Source organism: Chrysochloris asiatica, unplaced genomic scaffold (assembly GCF_000296735.1).
Source record: "Chrysochloris asiatica unplaced genomic scaffold, ChrAsi1.0 scaffold00010, whole genome shotgun sequence".
NCBI lineage: Eukaryota > Metazoa > Chordata > Mammalia > Afrosoricida > Chrysochloridae > Chrysochloris > Chrysochloris asiatica.
Window position 1 is genome coordinate 32,010,268 of NW_006408528.1, and position 22,305 is coordinate 32,032,572.

Consider the following 22,305-nt stretch of genomic DNA (forward strand, 5'->3'; position numbering starts at 1 on the left):
TTAATGATGTCATCCAATGAGTTCTGCATTCCATTGGGTCATTCTCTTTGGAATAGGCTCAAATATGGATCTATTCCAACCAGTTGCCTAAGTAGCTGTCTTCCAAATTTCTTAGCATCGCCGAAGGAGTGCCTCCAGTGCTGCATTAGTTTGTTGAAATATTTCAATTTGTTTTCCATCAATTTCTAGAGCCTTGTTCTTTACCAGTGCCTTCAGTGAACCTTGGACTTCTTCCTTCAGTGTCATTGGCCCTTGTGGTTGAACATCGACCATTTCTTTTTGGTACAGTGAATGTGTGTATTCCTTCCATCTTCTTTTGATAATTTCTAAATCATTCAATATTTTGTCCTTAGAATTTTTCAATATTTAAAGTTGATGCTTTAAATTTTTCTTCAGTTCTTTCAGCTTGAGAAATGCTCAGAATATTCGTCTCTTTTGGTTTTCTAACTCTAGGTCCTTGCACATTTCCCTACAACATTTATCTTTGTCCTCTTGAGCTACCCTTTGAAATTGTATTCACCTCTTTTGCCTCCTCATTTCTTTCATTTGCTTTAGCACCTCTACACTGGAGAGAAAGCTCCAGAGTCTTTTCAGACATCCATTTTGGTCTTTTCCTTCATTCTAGTCTTTTAAGTGACCCTTTGCTTTCTATCTGTATGATGTTCTTGATGTCATCCCACAACTCTTCTGGTCTTCGGTCATTAGTATCTAATTCATCATACCTTTTCTTCAGATGATCCCTAAATGTAGGAGTGATATGTTCAAAATCATATTTTGGATGTCATGGACTTGTTTTCATTTTCTTCAGCTTCAGCCTGAATTTGCATTTGAGTAATTCATGTGCTGTTCCACTTTGCTTCTGGCTTTGTTTTGGCCAATGATACAGAGCTTTTCTACTGTCTCTTTCCACAGATGTAGTCAATTTAATTTCTTTATATTTCATCTGATGAGGTTGATCTTATAGTCATATTTTATGTTGTTTAAAAAATGTATTTCCATGAAGAAGTTTTTGGTCTTGCAAATTCTATGATGCGATCTCCAGCATCATTTCTCTCACCAAGGCCTTATTTTTCTTTTTTGTTCCCCACCTTTGTATTCCAATCACCAGTAACTAGAAATATATCTTGATTGCATGTGTGATCAATATCAGACTGAAAGAAGATCGTAGAATTCTTCAATTTTATCATCATTGGTTTTAATGGTTGGTGCATAAATTTGAATGATAGTTGTATTAACTAGTCTTCTTCAAGGCATATGGTTATTATCCTATCACAGACAGTGTTGTACTTCATGATGTATCTTGAAATGTTCTTTTTGATGATAAATGTAACATCATTCCTCTTCAATTTGTCATACCTGGCATAGTAAACCATATGATTGTCAAATTTCAACTCACTAATGTGAAAGCTTTTGACGCTTATGAGTCCCATTTCATTTTTGACAAGTTCCAGTTTTCCTAGATTCATACTTCATATATTCCATATTCTGATTGTCAATGGATGTTTACAACTGTTTCTCCTTATTTTGAGTTGTGCCCCATCAGCAAATGAAAGGTTTACTCTATTCACATTATCACAGTCAACTCTACTTTGAGGAGACAACTCTTCCCCAGTCATATTTTGAATGCCTTTCAACCCAGATGGCTCATTTTCTGGCACTATATCTGACAGTATTCTGGTGTTCTTCATCATGTTTCAATATTCAATATTCTGTTGTTTGTATGAAAGATATTTGTGTTGCATGAATCCAAACACAAAATGATATTTTATACTGTTATGATACAAATAGATATATGAATTTTAATTCTGTGATTAAAAATTAGTTGAAGACAGTATTATTTTTGTGACTATTACAGACCCCCCCCCCCATATCTTCCTTATCTTTCCTGGAGTTCCCTAATATGTTTGATTTAAAAATTAAGCTTCAGGAATTATTTTCATACCTATGTAGGTGTGGCACAGTAGGATAAACATTTGACCTCGAGGTTGGCTTGAACAAGATTGGCAATTAAACTCACCAGCCAATCTTCGGGTCAATATAAGTTGGAACCGATTCAATGGCACTTAACAACAACAACAACAATAGGTCTTTTGACTCATATTATTCTAAGTACAGGGAAAAAGTCTTAGTTTAAATTGCTTTAAATATCAAATTCATCTAGATACATCTACAGTGTTGGGTTTCTTCCTGGGGTGTAGTGAATTCTTCAAGATGTCTCTTATAGCTTTAGTCTATGTAACCCTCACCAAACCACCCTTCCTGATAGGTGAGAAAATGGGATGATATGCTGACAGGATGGCATGATTTAGTTGTAGATGTTAACAGAGTTCATTGTAATTATAAAAATTTAGCATGGGCTTAAAATTAGCCATCTCAGAAGTAGAACGGGGAAATCTCACTACCATCAAAGAATAAGCACCAGGAGTGATACATGTATATAATTTGGACACTGAGATCTCTGAACATTGAATCTTCTTGACCCAGGGACATAAAGCTGTGTCAGGGAGGAGTTGTAGAGAAGCAGCAGAACCGAAAACCAAAGCATGAGACAGGGCACTAGGCTTCCTAGCCCATAGAGCAAGTAAAGCTGAGTGATCTGGGGCAACAAGCTTGTTTATAGAGTATGGTGCCTGCAGGCACTTAGTGGAGGAACTAAGTTTCCTGACTCACAGAACTAAAGCTGAGTGTCTTCAGACAGAGGCTTGTGGTGGAATAGTGTGTCCTGTAAACCTTTATTAGCAGCTGGCTGAAACAAATGTGCCTGAGCATTTTATAGTCATTTATTGTAACCTATTTACTTGCCTAATAAACCTCATAACTGTGAGTTTCGGAGTTCTGGGTGGCCATTGCAACAGATAACTGAACCCAACTGAGGGCTAGAAAGGATTGTGGGAGGAATGGTGCTTCACACAGTGGAATCCTAATGTGGTGCTGTAGGAGAAGCACTGGGCTGCTAACCACAAAGTTGGTGGTTCAAACCCACCAGTTGCTCATTGGAATCCCTATACAGGGCCACTATGAGTCAGCACTGACTCAATGGCACATAAGAACACATAACCCAGTTTATTTTTCATCATATTTCAATAACAAATAGACTCAAAATTGTTCTATTGATAAAGAAAAGAATCCCTAGATTATGTGTAACTTAGTTTCTCTAACAATTTTATGTGATGTTAAGTTAGGTGCATCACGGGAAAGAGAGTCAAGAAAGTCATGAAAAACAACAGGTTTATTATGCTCACATTTCCCAGAGGCAGGGAAACACAGGACACCTTAACACAGAACCACGTAGGGAGGGTACTTGGAAGCAAGTTAGTTAGAAGTGGGAATTGTACAAGAGGACTTATGTATAAGCCAAGTGGGGTTGGCTAGGGTGGACAGGCTTTCTAGAAATTGTGCATTTTAAATAATTTTGCAGGATAAAGGGGCAGAGGAATTGTCTGTAGTTATATTGGATTATTGTCCTCATGTAGAACTGTACTTAGAACAAGAAACCATACAAACAGAACCGAAGGCCACTGCAAGGTTTAAAATCAGGAAAGGTGTGTGTCAGGGTGGTATGCTTTCACCATACATATGCAATCAGCATGCTAGGAAAGTAATTTGAGACAATGGACTATGTGAAGAAGAATGTGGCATTAGATTGGAAGAAGACTCATTAACCTAATAAATGCAGATGAAAGAGAAGAATGCTAGAACCACTAATTAATGAAGATGAAAGACTATACAACCTTTCGTATGGATTACACCTAACCATAAAGAAAACCAAAAGCCTCACAACTGAACCAATAAGCAATATCATGATAACCAGAGAAAATATTGAAGTTGTCAAGGATTTCATTTTACTTGGATCTTCAATCTATGCCTATGGATGCAGCAGTTGGGGATTCAAATGGCCTATTGCGTTGATAGAATTGCTTAAAAAGAACTCTTCAAAGTATTAAAAAGCAAAGATATCACTTTGAAGACTATGGTGTGTCTGATCCAAGCCATGATATTTTCAATCATCTCATATGCATTGAAAAGCTGGACAATGAATAAAGAAGACCAAAGAAGAATTGAGGTCTTTGAATCATGGTGTTGGTGAAGAATGTTAAATATATCACTACTGCCAGAGAATAAATAAATCTGTCTTAGACAAAGTACAGCCAGAATGCAACTTAGACGCAGGAATGGAAAGACTGTCTTACGTACTATGTCTTACGTACTATATGGTGATTCATCTCTAGAAAATGACATCATGCTTGGTAATGTAGAATTTCAACAACAACAACAACAAAGAGAAAGATGGTCAATGAGATGGACTGACACAGAGAGTACAACAATGGACTCAAATATAGCACAGGAAAAAGCAGTGTTTTGTTCTCTGCATCTAGAGTCACTATGAGTCAGAACTGATCCCATGGCACCTAGCAACAACATATTGTGACCCACGAATAGGAGAACCTGATAAAGGGTGTTGGTGAAGAGGGGACTCTTTGAAAAGAGAAATAGGACTGCCTTTTATCCAGGCCTTCAGTACTGTGTCAAAACAGCAATTTAAGAAAATTGTATTGCCATTTGTCTCTAGTTAAAAATATTTATGTATATTTTATGAGACGGAAATTTCTTTGAAATTATTTGTTTTATAGAGTAATTGCACTAACATTTCTGTAATTTCTGTTAACTTTTTATATCCCCATATTGGTATAAATCTACAGTAATTTTGAACAGTTTAAATGTATTTCAACTATGGCATGAGAGACTATGATGCTTCAATAATGACTCAGGCATGACATGTATCTTTTGCCATAATACACACTTCATACTAAACAATAAATAAATACATCCATGTGAAACACTGAACACAGAACTGGCAGACAGCTTTATCTCTGTGAAAGTTATCTGTTTTATTATTATGTCAGTAAATACAAAGGTAAGCAAAAAAGTATTGCTACTAAGGTTCCAGTTCATGCATACACATATTTATTTCAAACAAAATATGTTTAAATATGTCTCTGCTATCAGTGGATGCCTGCATAAGAGTTCTGTCAGTAATATATTTGTCTTAGTCTTAAAGTGCCTTCAAAGAAAAAATCCAATCAAAAGAGTGACTTCCAATGGGATCTGCTGGAACTGTTAAATTCAAGACAGAGAGGTCAATTCAGAATGTTTTGGGGACTGTTGTCTGAATCTCACAGGGGTTATCTGGATGGATTTTATGGAAGGACACAGGAAAATCATGGGCACTTATTATAAAGAAGTTTTAAAGAAATTGAAACCTGCGTTGGTAAGAAAAGGGCCAGGAGAATTGCACTGAGGAATATTTTTTGGCCATCCTGATACTATACCTGGTCATTCTTTGAGTGTAGTAAGGGTTGTTCTAGGAGAATTTCATGACCTTGCCCCTTTTGAATTCTTTTTGTTCCCAAGGCTCAAACAATATTTCAAAAGAACTCAATGTGAATCCCTCAAAAATGGCAGTTTTGACATAGTATAAATGGGAGAGTATAGACTTCTTGGGGAAGGGTTAGAGAGATGAAAACATCCCTTCCAAAATGTATAGACCTAGATGGAAGCTATGTCAAGAACTAATAACTTCACATGTTTTAGTTTAATAAACAATGCTATTATTTTGTATCAATACGTTTTTTTTGTTGTTTTTTTTTACTTACTCTCACATTTTAGAGGGTCATAGTGCTATTTAAGTAATGTATATTTTAAGTGGGTTGTTGTTGTTAAGTGCCATTGAGTCAGTTTCAACTCATAGCTACTCTGTAGGGTTTCTGAGGAGTGGCAGTTGAATTTGAACCACTAACCTTGTGATTCAAACTGACCTTACAGTCCAGTGCTTATCCTACAGTGCCACACCAGGACTCCTTTTAAATATGTACATGAATATGTTTAGGACAGAATCAAATTACATGCTTAAGATATTTTATGATGTTCTTTATTAAGAAATGTTATTGTTTTAGGAGGAATTGTTGATAAGGATCTTCGTCACTACCTCAACTTACGATTTCAGAAGGGTTCTGTGGACCACGAACTTCAACAAATCATCCGTGATAACCTCTACCTCCGCACGGTGCCATGTGAGTACAATGGTGTTATTATTTTATTTTTATGCTAATAGATAAATGTTCAAGTACATATACATGTTTTAAAATAACAGTTGCTTTTTGTGGTGGACTTTTGGAAGAGATTATTGATTGAAATGCATACATTTTGAATGTAAGCCCTAATAACTAATATTGGGTAATTTATGGTAAAGACATAGAAGAGACTTGTGATTTTCAAGATATAAAACCTAATTTGTTTCCTAAATCATTGTTGAGATATATTAATTCTAGTCCAGACTGGTGATAGTTCAGAATGAATCATAATTAGGATAGAATTCCTCATCAGGAGGCAGAAGAATGCAAATCTAATGTATGAGCTGAAACAATTCTTTTGATATAGAAGCTATACAATTAACTTCAAACTCATCTCTAGTTTGCAGCAGTATGGTCAAGTGAGAAGAAATTTTGCATTGAAAAATACGGAAAGTTGTTCTGTAATTCTTATAAAATGATGATGTTATTTGAATGTTGGCACATGTTTCCTAATACATCTTAGGTAAACCTCCACACAATTCCTGACTATGAGCAAGTACTCCTTCAAAAGAGAGAAACTGGTCAACTGAAACAAGTCACAAGCCAACTAACTTTGTAGTCTGGTTTCAGTTAATTTGAGAATCCTGTCAATCAAGGACTTTTCAACTAATGTCCCAGATTTCCTATGGGTATCAAAGTCCATTGTTTTCAGACCGAGTCTATGAACCCCAGGAATTTTCTATTGCCTAGAAACTCTAGCCTATGGGGTGTTTTGCATGTTTCTTTTGTTTTTGCTCTAAATTGTAATAAACTCAAGGATATGGGCTCTAGAAAATTGATATTAAAGAATGAAAACTTTGCCTAGATCAAATGAAATGACTAAGCAAATATAAACAAACAAAAAACATCTGAACCACTAACACCATTTGACCCACTATATGTGTGAAAAAGGTAGAGAACAAAGGTAATTGTACTAAAAAAAAAAAAAAATAGCCAGCACGCAGGAACTTAAACATGCACACTTTACCACTCAACTCTTTCACCTACATTGATTTTAGGAGGGGTGGACTCTGGCCATTGTTAGCGCTAAATGTTCATCAAAACAAAAATGCCAGGGCACCACTAACAACTACTCTTCAATGGGAATGCTTACTGATGGGCATCTTGTCAGTCAGAATGATACTTCTGTCAGTGAGTGTTAGTTAAGTGAACAGACTTTCGGACTTTTGCTTTAAAAGTAGAAGTTGAGAAAAGTGCATTCTTAAACTTGTGAGTTTGACATTAGAGTGATGGGCAGAGAAAGATGGATTAAACTAAGTGACTGAACTATTTATAAGGTGGATGCATTTTCAAAGCTGTGATGTTGTCAGTGCAGCCATGTGAATTTATCTTTTGTGACATGAAAGAAAGGGGATCTGAAATACTGAATAAAGAATCCAAGCACTTTATTATGTTTAAAAGCTGAGAAAAATAGATAAGAGGCTGACATTCAGGAATACTTGTATCCCTTGCTAAGGAGATGACATAAATAAGAAAGGCTTAATTAAATATGAAGATAATGGAAGTAAATTTTGCATTAGTTAATTAACTTCTTAAATAAGTCATCTCTTTTTAAAGTACCAAAGGAAGACTATGAAGGAAAAACAAATATCAGGGTAAAATAACTAGGCTTATATGAATAAACAGAAAGAGTGTGAAGATGGAATTTCAGTACAAGGTCATAAAATCAATTAGAAATCCTTGAATAGCTCTTGTATAGGAGATGATTAGAAACTTAATGAATCTGAATATTGTGATATAATAATAATTCTTTGAATTAGCAGCCAACACTTCTAGTAGTCAATCCCAATAACGCCATTCATTAATAATTGTGTCTTAGGCTGAGTTTTCTAGAGAAGCAAAACCAGTGAAACATATATATGCAGATATATTGTTGTTGTTAGGTTCTGTCAAGTTGGTTCCGAACCATAGCAACCTTCTATAGGGTTTCCAAGGAGCAGCTAGTAGATACATAGAAAGAAGTATATTATCAAGGAAATGGCTTACAATTGCAGAGTCCCAGATCCCCATTAAAAGAGAAAGAGAGAGTCTTTCCCATGTATACATTATATTGGGAGTAGACTACACCCCCAAGCATCCCTTTTACTGACTGGCTACTCACAGCCATTTACCATAGAGCTAACTATGTCTATAAAAGGTTTCATCACCATAGGATAAGCACATCCCAACTGCTAAAGCTCTGGAAATCCTGGACTAGTTGAGCTGACACAAAAACCTAACCATTGCAGACCATCCTTGTCAACTTGAAACAAACGAAGTACAGGCATGATCTTTAAATAAAGAAAATAGTAAAGTCATACTTGTGCCTAATATGATATAACTAAAACACATACAACCAAGTATGCACAGGCCCCATTTTCATCTTAAATGTCACAAATCAACAAAACAAAAGTATTTGATGTACACATGAAAAACAAAACAAAAAGTATATATAGTGATTCAAAAGTCCAAAAGGCACATTCTGCAAGCCAGCCTCCTGCCTGTAGGCACACAGCCTTACTCAGTCCATGGGCCTGGAGTCCATAGCTGCTCTGTCTTTCCGTACCACCTCCTCTGTCACTCTCTTTGCTATTGCTGCTTTTCCAGGCAGGGATCCCAAGCTTCACTCATGTTCTTTCTTCTTAATGGCCCTGGAGTCATCTGTTCATGAAATGAAAGATAACTACTACCCACGCCCCCTTTTAATTACATATCTTCTACAATTGCAGTTTTGACAATCACAGTTAATCCTATTAGCAATTACTCAAAATTAAATAATAAAATCCAATTAGCCTCATCCTTCAACCCCTTTCACCAGACTCATCTGGAAAAGAGGAAAAACAGTCAGTGGGGCTTCTCCTTTGTCCCTCTTTTTAAAACTAAGCATACCCATGAAAGCTTGTAAGCCAGCCACTTCATGCCTTTATACCCCTTCACTTTTGGCAGCCAATGTCTAAATTGTCCATCCCTATCAATCCAGCAGAGTAGTGGTGTGGTGCTATGTGGATTAATGTGCCAGACTGCAAAGCTGTTTGAACTGCAAGGTTGGTGGTTCAAGCTCACCAGCTGCTCCTCGGAAACCCTATACAGGGTCACTATGGCTTGGAACCAACTCGATGGCACTTAACAACAACATCAATCCAGTACACTGAGGAAACAAGCATGTTCTTTAATATGAAGAATCTTCTATTCTGACTGGAATTTTGAGCAACTGCATCCATAAGCAAAAGTCCAGTTTATCACATTGTAGCAATTGACACTTTCTCACAGTATCAAACATCTGTATCTTTACTTGGTCACATTCTGGTCAGCTCAGTCCCAGCCATCCAAGCTAGGTCAAATGAGTACCAACTGCAAGTTTGGGCGTTCACACAAAGCACCCCACACTTCATACCAGCTGGCCCCTTCACTCTCAGCCCTAGCCCCCAGGGACTTAAGAGTTCACACAACTCCCTAAACTTCAGATCAGTCTGCCTTCCCTCTTCTCTTATTTCATTTCAAGGTCAATGGGTGACCTTGAAATTGTCTGGACTGAGTCTGTGTCTTCATTACTGCATTTCCCCAATTCCACTCATGTAGACCCAGGTAGTCACCAGCAAGCTTACAGTTCATGTTTAACTTTCAGTCCTAGAAAGAAGTTTTCTCTAATGAAAACTTAACTTGCCTTGATGTCTCCAAACTCAAAACTCAAAACATTTTTTCTGCTTTCATCTTCCATTCATTAATCTCCTATTCTCCTAGAAGTTGTAGGTTGGTCTGCATGTCTATTCTAATGCAAATGTCCCAACTCTGAAGGTTCAGGGTGGGGCTAAAGATTCCACCTAAGGGCCCATATTTTACAAAGATTTGAAGCAAAAGGCCTATTTTTTTTCTGGGTCAGTTCTAACTCCCCTTTTAGAAAATCTAATCAAGAATAAGCTGAAGGCAGGCTTACTAGTTCTGTGTAATCATAATTTCTAATATTAATTTCTATCACAATCTATGTCTATTTTACAATAATAAGAGTCCTGGTGTGATACTGTGGGTTAATGCACTAGACTGCAAGGTCAGTTTGAACCACAAGGTTGGCAGTTCAAGCTCACCATCTGCTCATCAGAAACCCTATACAGGTCACTATGAGTTAAAACCAACTCAAAGGCACCTAACAACAACAACAACAAAGCAGGAGAAACTTTAATCTATATAACAGTTTTGTCTCATCATCTTTTACTCATTTCCTGAAGTTCAATTACATAAAAACTCTACAGCTTGAAAACGAACAATAAAAAGATTCTTTCACAACCTTACTACGTTAAAACAAAACAAAACAGAATAAAAAACTACCACTTTAGGACCCCACAACCCTCTTAAACCTCCATTTTCCCTTTAAAAAATGTACAATTATCAACTAAAATATACAGATTTAGGTACAAAGTTTGGTCTTCAATGAATATGAATTATGGGACTGACTTAGGTTTTACAGAAAATACCGTCAGTCATTTTGAATGAATCTTTTCTCTACAATTCAAGTTTGAAATAATCATGCGAGTTCTGTATGTATATGTATATATACAAAAGCCAATGTGTCCAATAATTCTACCTCAAAATTATATGAGGAAAGTTCATGGAATTAACACATAAAAATACTGAAATAATTTGGAAAAATTTAAAGAGTAAACATTGAGTTTGTTTTAGTTTTAATATTCTATTGAGCATAATGATTCCAGACATCTAACTCTTGAATTGAATCAACTATAATTAAACCAATTCTGCTTTTTAAACAGGAGAAAAATGTAATCACTATGATTTACTGATAAGCTTCTAACCTTTTCTGTTCTTGCTATCTATTAGAAATATAAATTAATTTTAAGGTAGGTATAAGGACAGATGTAAATTTGGAAACATTTATTCCAGTATACGAGCTGATATGGGAAAAGACTGCAATGACCCATTTTTAAAAGTTTTCAAAATTAGATGGAAGATAGTCAGAATTCAACTTTTCTCCCAACAATATACTTTGTCATTTGGTGAGTTGTTTTTACTAGGAACTATTTTGAATTTATTTGAAACCAAAAGAAATATCAGTGCATAGTGAGTTAAAGACAAAACTAAAGGTCTAAAACTAGTCTATAAAAATAGAATAAAATGAAAAACATAGATGTAAGATATGAAATAAATTATTTGTATTGAAGAGCTGCTTGAGCTGTGTAACTCACAAGGATGTATCCACATATTTAAGAACTTTAAGTTAGTATAACCAAGCCATGTTCAAAAAAAGAGAACCATTGTCAAAGATAAAATTGTAAGGTTTCTAATATATTTAAATTTTGTTCTGATAGTTATGCTAAATTACCTTTGATGGAGAAGCAGATAAAAGCCAGCTATTTCACAGTTATGGAGAACTATCATCTGTTAGAAAGAGCAATTACCAACACACCAGAAGTATAGCTAACTAAAAAGGTAGCATTCCCTTCTCCTAATTGTCTAATCTCATAGGGCAACATGTGGAGAGATTGTTGACCATACATCTATCAAAAAGTGCGACAACACTTTCTAGTACACTACTTAGGGAAAAATAATTCCAATTCATGAATAAACATGAGTACTTTTAAGGCTTATAAAACATGGGTACATATGCAACAAACAATGTATTTTATGGACATAAATCATTTAACTGAATCTTTCTAATTTCTTGTAATTTAGTCATGGAAGTCTGTGCTAAAAAGGTAGAATGACATCAATGTAAGGATTAGATGTCCCTCCTCTGCAAAAAAAAAACAACATGAATAGAATGAAATTCTCTGATCAATAACATCAAGTTCTCAGTAGCTTTAAGCAATGTAGGCGGTGAGCTGGAATGGCATGCAGGCATAGAACTAGGAATGTGTGACCCACCTGAATTTCAAAGCAACACATGCTATAAATTGTACATCTCTTTTAATTTTTACCTTATTGTTTCAAATGTTTTCAAAGCTCTTTTCTGAAACTGCTTTTGGAATGTGAATCATATTCTTTTACAGTTATTTCAGAATTAAGTTAACAGATGTTTGTTATTTTAAATGAATTTTATCCTTCTTAGACTAATTCTATTTGGTACTAAATGTTGAGAATAAGAGGGGCAATCAATATGGTTACTAATTAGTATTATGGGCCAAATGGAAGGAAATCTATTAAATAATGAAACTAATTTTTTTAAGATTTATCAACGGCTTTAGAAGGCCAGACTAAAACAACAATGGAAAAATAAACGTTTGAACCATAGCAGATCCTTGGAAGAATTTGGCTCATTTACTCATTCAGATGCATGTCTAGTATACTTATTTAAAATGTGTTTGCTACTTTATAGAAAGCTGGGGGTCTATGCTTCCCCCTTATACTGAGAATAATACAGTCCAGCTTCACGTCATATATTTGAAAGTACAATAAATTTTGTGTTCTTTTTTTTGAATAAAATTAAAGTATCTTTACTGGTCAGATAGTATATTCATTAGTTTAGTTGATAGAGTACTTTATAGAAGAGCTATAGCTCCAAAATATTGCTTAAAATAAAGTCAAGGAAAATTGAAGTGATATTATTGATTTATCCTTTTGACACCACAGAGCACTAGTTTTAGAAGAAAGGAATATTTCTGGCACAAGAGGAAAGAAATCAACACTATCAGTGAATAACATTTCTCATCTTCCCAACCACATAACATTTCCATTGCCCTGACTTGATTGGCATTTTCTCTTGTTGTGGCCCAGACATTCCCTTGGTTTTCCCCTTTGGTTTGTATTTTCCTCTTCCTTCCTCATAAAATGGAGGCTCTCCACAGGAAGCCTGAATTGTAGGTCACTGACAGAATGGGCAGGTGGAATATTCACCCTGCATTTCATTGGTCCCAGCAGAAGTAGAGGTAGATTCTGAAGCCATTTTCAAACCTCCAGAAAATCCAGATATCAATTTCAAGAGAAATTGCCACACTTGTCAAGGAGGCCAAAACGGGCTCCCTACAGGCTTTAGAAGGTCAACACATCTACATTTTACCTCACTTCACCTTTTTTGGAAAACAGACAATTAGGACTTTTCAGGTTCAAGCTTACCCAAATGCCCCAAGTCTGTACACTAGAAACTGGACAACTTGATGATTATAAAGCTGAGGGATAGCAGTAGGTGAATGGCAACTGATGCTATCATGGGACTTTAAGACTGTCAGTTTGTAATAGGGCAGTCAATTTGATTCATGCCCCTAATAACAATAGCCATACTAATTGAAGGTACTGATGTGCTAGTGCACGAATCCAATTAGGCATACATTGCAGTTTAGGATTGCCAGATCAGGGTAAGTAGTAACAGCCCTTCCCTTATCAATGTGGCACCATGGCACTGTGGTAAAGAGCGCTTATCTAAAAAAATGGAGCCATTGACCTAAACCAGACTCTGCCACTAACTAGCTATAAGACCTTGACAATGGACTTAGCCTCTTTAGGGCTCAGGAAAAGGAATATAATTAATTCTTATGTTTCTTTCTGCTCTAAAACATTGTGGTTCCTTGTTTCTGCTGGCTTGGTTTTTCTATATTCTATTTGTTATTCAAATTAGTTCATCAAAATTGGTTAAAATTATTCTGACTATGGAATGCCCTTGAAATTGAGCAGGTGTAAACAGCTTATGGAAACTGAGTATATATCAAACACAGCAGACACTTCAAGAAAGAATAAAGAGCTGGGTTTAAATTAAGTGCAGTTCTGGATAAAACCAACCATGCGTGTACTTTCCGATTTTCTATGAATGTCAAGTTAAGGATGTCATCATAACTCTGATGTTCCTTGAAATCTGCCTTCACTATTCATGAAACTCTGAAATATGGTCCAGTCTCAGTAAGTGGATGGGAAAATAAGCATAATGAGAAATACAAAGCTTTTTAAAATTGCTCTCCTCCTTGGCAATGTGTAATGAGTTGAGATGTGACATACAGACTTCTGAAGCATGGGATGCATTGTTATGTAAATGTGATCATAATCTTTACAAGAGAGAATGTTTAACATGAAATATAGTGTCTTCCTATGTTGAACTGTAATAAATGTCACTTATGCAACTGAATGGTCCTGGGTGGAGGAGACCCAACTAGGGCTAGTCTTGGGACTCTAGGTCAGGACTCGGTACAATCTAGGTCTTGACAGCACAGATGAAAAGTTTAGATAAGTCATTATGTTTTCTCATACCAGGTAATTAAAAGTAAGAATGATACAGTATCAGCATTCAATTCAATTAAAAAATATACATGGATGCTACCTTACTGTGGGTAAGTCAGATATTTAGATTTGTATGAATTCCCAGCTGATATCCCAATTTCTATTCTAAGCTCTGTTGCTGTTCCATTTTAAAGACTAGCTTGCAGGAACGTTCCTTGTTACGCACACAAAATTGGCAAGTAACTCCACAAGCTCAGTTGGAATGAAGCTAGAGTTCCACTTACAGCTCATTAAAAACCACTTGTATGCATAAATGACAATTTCTTAACTGTCCTCAGAAGCCACATATGAAGTAGAGAGCTAAGGCAATCCTTGGTGTATTTTCCCTCTCCAATTTCTGGTGGGGATTCTTTTCTTCTTGTTAGACTGTCATAAAAATTGTGCAAGTCAAGAGAGATTGGCTTAGTGGAATGAAAACTGAGATTCACGTCCTGAATCCAATTCATCTTTACGTAACCAAAGGGGAAATGGTTGGTGTGCTCCAAGTCAGAACCAGTCACATCAGACTACATGAAGAGCAACAAAAACAGTTTTCTAATAGCCACCATTTACTGAGCACTTCCTATGTGTGAACACTGTTTATCATACAATTCAATTCTCATTGAATTCTCACAGCATCCCTATCAGGTCAAAGCTACTGCCTACAATCAGAGACACTAAGGATTAGAAGTTAATGTAACTTGCCTGACACTATGTAGTAAGTCAATACAGGATCAGACATTCTGCCCAGGTTGGTCTGATTCTGAGCCCAAACTTCATAATTGAGAAGAGTTCTTTAGTTTAAGCTCTATGGGTGAAATGCCCTATAGGACAATTTCAAAGAAATTCAGAGATGCTCTGGGGTAGAAAAAGGGGAAAAGCAATGAACTTTGTAGAGTGATAGGATATCTGATTAACATGAATGGGATCCCACCAGCAGACAAAAATGTTTTTTTTTATCAAACAGATCTATACTCTAGGGTCAGCACTGTATTGCTAACCACAGGTCAGCAATTCAAACCCCCAACCACTCCTTGGAAACCCTATACAGGGTCGCTATGAGTCAGAACTGACTCAATGCACTTAACAACAGTGTTGTATTTGTTTTAGCACATCATTGCCACTAATATTGGAATATAAATTATTTAATGAGAGATAAAGAAAATCTCTAATTAATAAAAAATGTATTCCTATATACATACTGTTATAACAACAACAAACGTAAGAAAAGACATCAAGTATGCAAATGATTTTTTTAATTTGTTTCCTGAGCTTTGCTTGTAAAAATTACTTGATTTCAGCTCTACTAGAATTTCTTCCAGTCTTTCATACTCTAAATTTTAATATAAAACTAAAATTCTAACTATAACTAACTCTTTAGACAAATATTTATGAAAGCTTTCAGTTCTTTACCCTGGCATTTCAAAAAAGTGTTTATTTTGCAAATAAGAATAGAAATAGAGGATAGAAGGGGAAAAGGGGAATGGATTAACATTTACTTAACATCTCTATAAAAATAATATTGTTATTGTTCTATTGTGAATATTTTTTTTAATGTTTTATGGTTTGCATTTTGCAGACTAGGAAAGTTAGGCATTAGAAAGGTTAAACCCTGCATCAAAATGCACAGCAAATAAGTAGATGAGGAAGAATTCAAGTCTAGTTCTATCTGATGACAAAACCCATTTCTTGAGTATATCATATTACTTCTTTAGGCACTCTAGGTCTGATTTCCCTGATGGTACTGAAAAGATTTTTGGAGATGCCAGAACATAGAAACCTGCTTTGATATGTATCTACTTTTATTATCAAATGTTTCCACAAAAGCAGCAAGCATCATAAATATAGATAGTGAATTATTTCAGACCTCTAAAACTCATACTTGTTCAGAAACGGCTGTGCATGATTCAGCAGGATCCACACTGATATTCCTCCAAGGCTCCTGAAGCTAAGTTTGTACTGATCGATACTGTTCAACAATGACAGGCCCTCCTCCTGCCATCTGGAGGTGACCAAACTGCAGACAGCAGGACTCTTTACTTCTATTCTTGGTCTTTTAATGGGCAACACGACTCTTCTGCCAAAGAGAAGCACCACTGTTCATCTCAGCATCACTCTCTCCCTACCAACTCAGCTGTCACTTGTGGCAGCGCCTCAGATCTGTAAAACCTCTGACTAGCTCACCTTGAGCAGAGTTCTATGCTGACACAGTCAGAACACCTTGTTTGAGCCAGATCCATACAACATTGAAACGTGCACATGAGACTTTCCAGCTCACAGGTCCTCCCTGGCTGTTAGGAAAATGCTCCAATTTGGGTCTAAGAGGGAGAGATGGTGATATCTGGTACCCACTGAGCAATGTAAACCACCAAAGAGCCAATGAGTGGGCAGTCAAACTTAACTTCTGCCAAGCTTTCATGTTCTATTGGTTTCAATATCAAATCATTTATAGTTTTGTCTAGCCTATAAAACAAAGCAGGATAAATAATGTGTCATTTGGAGTTCTGCCTAGTAAAACCATGCAAGATCTTTAAAGCAGTAGAGTTTTAATTCAGGGAATTAGTTGCTTGGAAAATTGCTGACATACTTAGAGAAAAGGGTTGCAGAATAGATCCTTAAAAATAATTTTCAAACAGAACTGTTTTATCAGTATAACTGCTACCTCGAGTCTTACAACCAAGATCTACAGATCAGGAAGCCAGGGTGAGAAATTGTCACTGTGACCACAATCTTTTGGAGTTCCTATAGGACAGAATAAATCTTCCCCATAAGGTTTCCAAAGCTGTCACCTTTATGGTTCCTATTGTGCCGTTGCAGGTCCTGAGGTCAGCAGTTCAAACCTACCAGCCACTCCCTGGAGACCTTATACAGGGTCTCCATGAATCAGAACTGACTCAACAACTATCTTTATGGAAGCAGCCAAGAGCTTAACCACTTTGCCACTAGCCCTCCTCCAGTCACCAATATAGAGCTGCTAACTGGACACTGGACGCCTGCAGTATAAAATATCACATCTCCAAGCCCTTTGATCAGGAAACAAAAATCACACTTGTAAACATTTTTCTTTCCAGTATATCAAAGATAAAACAAAAGGCATACAGTATTAGTATCTTAAGTTTAATTTTTAAAAGATTGCTGAATTTTAATTTCCTCTCTTGATTAATCTATAATCAAGTATTAACCATATAAATAATCATGAGTAGAACTTTGTGAAAGACTTATAATGCTTTTTGTTGTTGGGTTTTTGTTTTGTTTTGTTTTATCAGTAAGATTTTTGATTTTCTATTTATAGTCTGGAATCCTAGTGATTGATAGGACTCTTTTGGCGGTGTAAACAGTAAACACACTCAGCCGGTAACCAAAATCATGGAGGTTCAAGTTCACCCAAAGGCATTTCAGAAGAAAGACCTGGCGATATACTTCCGAAGAGTCTGTCATTGAAAACCTTAGGGAGCACAGTTCTGTTCTGACACACATGGGGTCACCATGACTCAGCATCAAGTCCATGGAAATTCTTTGTGTTTACTGATAACTAGTCACATAAAAAGTGGCAGAGAAATGTACTTGATCTAAAGAAAACCAGAGTATTTATGCATTACCAGTGTATTGTGGATTTTAAATGAGTGTAAAAGTCTTTGTTCATTTTTTATTCACAACTTTATTATTAAGAAAGTATAAATGTGACACTAACAAAATTTGGTTCATAATTATATTTCTCACATGAAAAAGCAATTGACAAAAATTGCTTTCAGAACATAATTTAAACTTGGAGCAAGAAAAGGAATCTTAATTAAAAGTGAGGAGTGGAATATATTATTTGAAGCACTACAGAAAATTAATTATAGTTAGAAAGAAGTAAGATGCTCTCAGCACTGAGAGGCACATTTATGATCAGAGGTCAACACTGGCAGCTTCTTGTAGGTTCTGACATTATGTCTACGCTTCCAAGTTCGCTGAGGAGTCCAATGATGGTCTTTTGATAGAATGAAATATATTGAAAGTAGACATAGATTAAAAAAATGTATTTAAACCTATATGTTGACCCAGCAGTAATTTTTTGGGGAAAAAAATCTGTTCTCTAATGGTAGTGGTTGTGTACCATCGAGCTGGCTCCAACTCATATGACCCTGTATAGGGTTTCTGAGGGTGTAAATCGTTATAGGAACAGAAAACCTCATCTTTCTGCCAAGGAGTGGCTGATGAATTTGAATTGTTAACCTTGTGATTAACAGCCAAATATATATATTTTAAAGTTTTTATTGTGAATTATGTGATAGTTTACATAGCAGAACATTAGCTTTACATTCATCCTATCCTATTTCATTTCATTGCAATGATTACAATCTCCCTCCATGCATCATCAAACAACCAAAGGATACATCCCGCAAGCCTGCCCCCTGGCCGTCAGCTCACAGACCCTCTCCCTCCCTGAGTCCAGAGTCCTCGGCCACTCCGTCTCTCCATGTCATCATCTCTGCCTCCATCTCTGCCATGACTGCTTCTCTGGGTAGGGTCCCGCACTCCACTCTTCTCCCTTGATGAACCCAGGGACCTCCATCCCTGGACTGCAAAATCAATCACTCCCCTCCTTTTGTTACAAAATATCTACCTTTATATTTCCAACCCTCAGTCAGTCCTGAGAGCAGTTATTCACTGTTGTACCACAAGAGTCTTATTCTCATCTCCTTTCATCACCTTCTCCCGCACCCTCTGGGAACTAGGCTGCCTCTTGAAAGCTTGTAAGCCAGTCACTTCTTACCTTTGTAACTGCCCCCCACCCATTATGGTTAGCCAATGTCTAACCTGTCAACCCTGTGTACTAAGGGGTTGGGAATAATCCTTACTGTAAAGATTTGTTCCCTTTTTTGAGCTACTACATCTATAAGTATAGGTCAAGTTCATCAAATTATAGTGGATTACTCTGTTTTTTCCTCTTTCTTCTTCTAGTCGAGTTCTGATCATCCAACCATTGAAGCCAGGTCAAGTGGGTACTATCTGCAAGTATGGGTTTTCTTGTGCATCTCCCCTCACTTCATATTAGCTGGACGCTTCACTCTCCACTCTAGTCCTCTGGGCCCAGGTGTCCCAGGTCTCAACCAGGGTTGACAAGAGTCTATTGAACGTGGTCAGACTTAGCTCACAACTATATTAACAGCCCAATATTTAACCCACTACACAACTAAGATTCCTTTGGCTCTCTAGTATAAATATAAAATATTCATTTCAGTTATCCTATAGGCTGGGAGATATTTTCTTTCAGAATATGGTTATATTCTGACATTAAAACTAAAAGGTTATCCTCCAAATTCATTAGTTGCAAAAAAAAATGTGGTCACTAACTCAAAATGTCATTAACATACTTAATAATCTATTATATTTAGAGTGATTAGAAATTTCTAAACTTTCATATATTTTATTTTATTTCAATTGGGTTGTACTAACATTTCTTGAGCGTTACGATGTGTAAGTCCATTTGGCTGCTGGGAATATGGAATGACTAAGGAACAAGGCCTCTTCCTAAGGGTTTGATCCTTACTACAAGCTCAAATCTAGGCAATACAGCTACTGTTTTTCTTGTTTTGCAGGTGAATAAATGAATATGTAGAAATCATGAAGATGACATGATTATGGTATTATAATAGAAGCTTGTAGTCAGTCTTGGGATTTTATGAAGAATTATTAGAATGACCTGAATTAGTTCATCTTTAGTTAATAGTGACAAAAAGATTGTTGGACTTACTGATGAATAGAGGCCAATGAAGACTGAGTATTTAAAATGTTAATTTAGCAGTAAGAATTCAGTTTGTGGAATTTTGTTCACTCAGTTTGTGGAATTTTTTCTTATATATTCACCCTTGAGATTTATTGAGTTGAAAGAGGAATAAAAATGTCAGAGACTTTAGATCCAGAGAGGGAGATCGACTGTGTGCTTAAGACCTGGGGGGGTACAGGGGGAAGGATTGCATGGAGGGGATTGTAACCATGGCAATGAGAGACAATATACGATAGAATGAATGTAAAACTAATGTTCTCCCATGTAAACTATCACATAATTCACAATAAAACATTAAAAAAAAACAAAAAAAACTGTTGGAACAATCCCTGAGGGGCTGAAACTTCTCTTAGTTTGCCTTTTCATGGTAAACTCCGTTACAATTCACTAGTTGGTGGTGGTGGTGGTTGTGTGCCGTTGAGTCGGTTCTGACTCATTAAGACCTTGTACAGGGTTTCCAAGGCTGTAAATCTTTCAGGGAGCAGAAAGTCTCATATTTCTCCTGTGTAACAGCTGGTAGTTTCGAACTGCTGACCTTGAGGTTAGCAGCCTGATTCGTAATCATTACACTACTAGAGCTCCTTAATTTACTAGTTGTTGTTGTTAAGTGTCGTCAAGTTGATTCCGACCCATAGTGACCCTGTATAGTGTTTCCAAGGAGCAGCTGGTGAGCTTGAAACACCAACCTTGCAATTCAATGACTTTGCAGTCTGCCGCATTAGCCCACAGCGCCACACCAGGACTCTAATTCACTAGTTGTTGTTAGGTGCCATTGAGTCAGTACCGACTCATAGCAATCTTATGCACAGCAGAACGATTGCCCAATCCTCTGCCAACTTCACTATTGTTGCCATGCTTGAGTCCATTGATGCTGCCACTGGCCTATCCATCTCGCTGGGGGGTCTTCCTCTTTTTCTCTGACCCTTCACCTTACCAAACATGGTATCCTTCTCCAGTGACTGGTTCCTCCTGACAATGTGTCTGAAGTATGAGAGACAAAATTTGGCCATCTTGGCCTCCAAGGAGCACACTCTGGCTAGTTAGGGGCCCACATTTTGACCCTAAATAAATCTGAAGCCTTAGAAATTGCTGAACAAGAATTTAGATTTAAAACAATGAATTCATGAGTTTCTGAGTGGAAACCTGGCAGTAATAGAGCCTAAAGTTGGGAGATAGTCTTGTGTTTGTCCACCTCTGTGTGTTCTTCCTGGAAGCCAAGAGTTCTATCAAACAGGTGGCTTATCAGTTTCTGAGCATTCTTGTAAATATTAAGATGAGGAGAAATGAGGTTCAGCAAGGCTATATGAGTAGCCTGTGTTCACTTAAGTTGTAATTGACAGTTTAAATCTAGGCAGATTGTCACTTGCTTAAAAAATATATACTGTGTAGGACTTCAAAACAGTTTATGGTCAAATTTCATTATCTTCTCATTCCATTTTTGCACAAACTTTTTGAAACCACTTTATATTTTTAACTTAAATAACATGCATGTTACCATGTTACACATTGTTGCATACTGAACTGACCCCTTCCCATTATTTTCCCATAAAATTTTTTACATGTTGCTAACTTCACTTTCAATTTTTATTTTCTGTCCAATGGATTTAATAGGAAGTCTGCATCTTGGTGTCTCCTGACACAGAGGTTTGGTTTCCTGCAGCAGACCCTCACTAGCCTACCCTCATGTTTCTAAAGCAACCCCTCTCCTGGCAGGTTTCTTTCCCTGATATTTAAACCATTTCCTCCAATGCAGGAAGGAATCTTTTTTTTTTTTTTTTTCCCCTGCAAACACCCTCACCAAGGTGGCAGATTCCAGTCCAAGAAGAATGTGGGTCTGCACAGTCAGAGCTGAAATAGTCACATAGATGAGCTAGATCTGCGTCCATCACCTGCAAACATTCTCCACGTCCCTCACCCCTAACCCATCCAAATGGTCAGCCCATGTGCTGGGGGCTTCATTCTACCCAAAGGAATGCGGTAATGTAAGAACCATGGGCACAGTGGGCTCTTGCATCCTTCCATGGATGAAGTGGGTCTGACTGGCAGCTCAGGACCCTGTGAGGCCAGTGTAGTGCATGCCAACACTTCATGTCCTGCCTCCCAGCCTCATGTTGGGGAAAGCACCTCAGGACCTAAGCATGTCACCACCGGACCACCTTGTGCTTGGGCTGTGGCAGCCGTGGTTGCTGCCCTCCCACTGATCCTGTGCAGTCTCCAATGCCATATACC

At 36.9% G+C, this 22,305-nt stretch overlaps 1 protein-coding gene across 1 annotated transcript in view; it reads left to right on the forward strand.

Moving 5' to 3' along the window:
- MAGI2 (membrane associated guanylate kinase, WW and PDZ domain containing 2) overlaps window positions 1–22,305 on the forward strand; it is a 1,931,490-nt gene that overhangs the window by 576,614 nt on the left and 1,332,571 nt on the right. Inside the window, exon 2 of the mRNA XM_006834399.1 lies at window positions 5,955–6,071. Coding sequence (XP_006834462.1) covers window positions 5,955–6,071 — 117 coding nt within the window. The remainder of the gene's footprint in view (window positions 1–5,954; window positions 6,072–22,305) is intronic.